The 3,510-nt window shown below is 34.9% G+C and overlaps 1 protein-coding gene across 1 annotated transcript; it reads left to right on the top strand.

The window, feature by feature from the left end:
• Nucleotides 1-274: 274 nt before the first annotated feature.
• Nucleotides 275-2,375, top strand: LOC104081979 (angiopoietin-related protein 2; the record flags this gene model as incomplete). The annotated part of the gene is made up of 3 exons (XM_009584915.1): nt 275-468; nt 710-980; nt 1,499-2,375. Coding segments are annotated over 3 exons (665 nt in total), but the record flags the coding sequence as incomplete, so codon positions are not given.
• Nucleotides 2,376-3,510: the final 1,135 nt, after the last annotated feature.

The raw sequence follows: 3,510 nt of genomic DNA, 5'->3' as shown, positions 1-3,510 counted from the left end.
AATGTTGTAAGTGCAGTTGCCTTAAATAAAATAAACAAACAAACAATCTACCTTTATCAGTAAAATTAATTGTGAAATGTTCCAGAAATAAAGTTACAACAAATGAATCTCTTTGAAAACACTTAGTGGACATTGTACCTTCAATAAGAGGAAAAACAAACGTACTACTCAGCAGAAGCAAATCTACTGTAAAAAGCTACCAATTCAAATACCACCCTGCGTTAAAGATATGCTCAATTGCATTTTGATGCAGAGTCCTTCTGTTTTGACACAGGGCCCTGGAGAGACTGTCTACAAGCATTAGAAGATGGCCACGATACAAGCTCCATCTATCTTGTAAAACCAGAAAACACAAACCGGCTCATGCAGGTCTGGTGTGATCAACGGCATGACCCTGGTGGCTGGACAGTCATTCAGAGACGGCTGGATGGGTCTGTCAACTTTTTCAGGAACTGGGAGACATACAAGGTCAGGACAAGTGAGCAGTTTAATGTTTTCTACCTTCTAAAAATTATCAGTAAAGTTAATTTAAAGGGTGATTTTAGAGTCTGGCCAACAGCTTACTTGAAAAGGAACTTGTGTGTTTACCCTTCCAGAAGAGGAAGTCTCTATAAAATAAGTTACTGTGGTTCTCTACTTAAGAATACACTCAGATTTACCACTAAAACAGATGCACAATATTAACATGCTTCTCTTGCTTCCTTTACAGCAAGGATTTGGTAATATAGATGGAGAATACTGGCTCGGATTAGAAAATATTTATTGGTTAACAAATCAAGGCAACTACAAACTGCTCATAACAATGGAAGACTGGTCAGGTCGAAAAGTATTTGCTGAGTATGCTAGCTTCAGATTGGAGCCAGAAAGCGAGTATTACAAGTTGAGGTTGGGACGCTACAATGGCAATGCGGGAGATTCTTTCACTTGGCACAATGGTAAACAGTTCACCACACTGGACCGGGACCATGATGTATACACAGGTACAAGGCCCCCTTCAGTTGCCTTGCTTTTTTTGCCCTCCCCCCCGCCTTTTTTTTTCCTTCTTTTTTTAAAAAGTAAAAATATTTATGGCGATACACATACACACAAAAAAAGAAATTACATTTTTAGAGATTTGTCAATTAGTAACTTACAAAGCACAAACTGATGTGTCAACCCTTATACGTACTAACACTGAACCAAAAATTCTCATTGAAATATTTATCTTTTACACTAAACAAGGGTCTGTAAAATATGCTATGGAGGGTTATTTGAGACAGTAATGCAAACAAATTTTCCAGCAAGGGAGAGTAACACTGATGAGTCTGTCTGTAGAACCTAACTACAGAGCTGGTTCCCGAAGAACCCTAAATTCACCTTGTACCACATGGTATCTACATGTTAAATACACAGTTACCGGGAAAAAAAAAAAAAAAAAAAATTTTTGTGCTTTGCTTGCTTGCTTGCTGTTAGATTTTTTCATTTGCTCCTAAGACTGAATCAGAGCTTTCTTTTGCAGGTAATTGTGCTCATTACCAGAAGGGAGGATGGTGGTACAATGCATGTGCTCATTCAAATCTCAATGGAGTTTGGTATCGTGGAGGACACTACCGTAGTCGATATCAGGATGGTGTTTACTGGGCTGAATTCCGCGGGGGATCATATTCACTAAAGAAAGTTGTTATGATGATAAGACCTAATCCCAACACATTCCACTGAAATAATTCTTCTCTTGGTTTGCTTTCTTGTTCTAAAAATCATGTAAAGCTATGATGTTATTATCTGGAATTATCTTTTCAGAAATGAGGAATGTAAGATATTGTACATTTATTGCTAAGATGTGAGGGCTTGTATATTGTATTTTCAAGAATCATTCCAGGAAAAAAAGCTGAAGAAAAAAAGGAACTGAAATGACATAACATTCAGAACACCTCTTGGTACTAAAAGTAGTTATATTAAGCCTTTTAGAACTGGCAGTTTAGATGGACTGTAGATAAACTTTCTGGTTTTTATTCCCTGTAAATTAAATTTGGATGGTAAAAATACTGCCACAACATTTAAATATTTTTGTATGTTATATTATGTATAAATATTCTCAAATACAGGAAATATTACAAACTGTACAGCAAGAGTTTTATTATTATTATGAGCAATCATTTGACACAGGAAATCATATCCTTTGAACTGTGTAGCTGGTATATGTACATTAGTGTGATTATTCTAATTTAATCTTTGTTAACTGCCATGAATAAAGTTAGTACTATATAATTTGATTTTGAGAGCAGATACTCAAACCATTACTGTTGTGATAAATCCAGTCTTTCCCCTTCACTTTGAGCATTTTAATAATCTGCTCCTATGAATCAGAATTCACAGTTGATTCAAATATTTTAGATTAAAAACACTAATGATTTTTCTTACCAAAATGAAGTAGCTACTGCATATGGAAATTAAACCAGATTTACAACAGATATAATGTGCTGTATAGCCAACATGTTATACTACACAACTGTCACAGTATTTTGTACCTGACTTCAGTCATTACCTGCTGTGTAGCCTCTGTAATTAGAAATGGCTGGATATAAATTAAAGGGACTATCCAACTTTGCAGGCAAATGATGGATACCAATACATAACCTATTTAATATCCTTATCCAGTAGATGAAAATTATTTAAAGAAGTTACCTGTAGCCAAGAGAAGTTATATTTACCATATTTCACAATTATAACATATTACTGTCAAATTACTAAATAGATTTACTCATCTATATTTAGAGGTCAGTCACAACTATGAAATACTGACTGGGATAATTCTAATATTCTTCTGAGGTACGTTTCTAGAACAGATTGTTGTAACACCCATTTCAAAACAGCAACTACTATGATGAATAATATAAGTTAAAGAACGCATATAAAAGGGAGAGCAAAAGCCTCTAGAAATTCAATAGATTTTTCAGTAAGCCTGTAAGATACTGATTACGCGTTTGTGTGCGTGTGCTTGCACACTTTTTCCCTTATTACCTCATCACTTCTTTACAACAGTATGTGCATTAAACTGACGTGTCATGTAGCATGTGTTGTATATAACTGAAAGTAGGGTTTTTAATATATTAGATTACCCCTGTAATATTTTAATTCTTTAATAAAGCAACAAATGTTATTTTGACATGTTCAGATTTCATCCTGTTTTAGTTCAGATTACTCATAGCAAAGAATAGATAATTACTTCACACCACTCTGCCTCATGACTCAAATCAACTCTTGATACACAACTACTACTAACGTGTGTGAAGTATCTAAATATTGCAACACCAAAAGCAAAGCAATTTTCAGCTGAGAAAAATACTAAATTTCCACACATCCCAAGGAGTAAGAACTGTTTGTAGGTCATATGAAAACCCCAAAATTTTCAAACAGTATTCACTGGGTTATCTCCTGGACTCTGGAAAACAAAGTTTTAGGTGAGAAATATTAATGCATCTACTGGCTCTACAGCCTGGCCACAGTGCTCTAACAATTAGGATAGTAGTA

Source organism: Fulmarus glacialis, unplaced genomic scaffold, assembly GCF_000690835.1.
Source record: "Fulmarus glacialis isolate BGI_N327 unplaced genomic scaffold, ASM69083v1 scaffold5989, whole genome shotgun sequence".
Lineage (NCBI taxonomy): Eukaryota > Metazoa > Chordata > Aves > Procellariiformes > Procellariidae > Fulmarus > Fulmarus glacialis.
The sequence above is the reverse complement of the archived record's forward strand: the minus strand, read 5'-3'. Positions and strand labels throughout refer to the sequence as shown.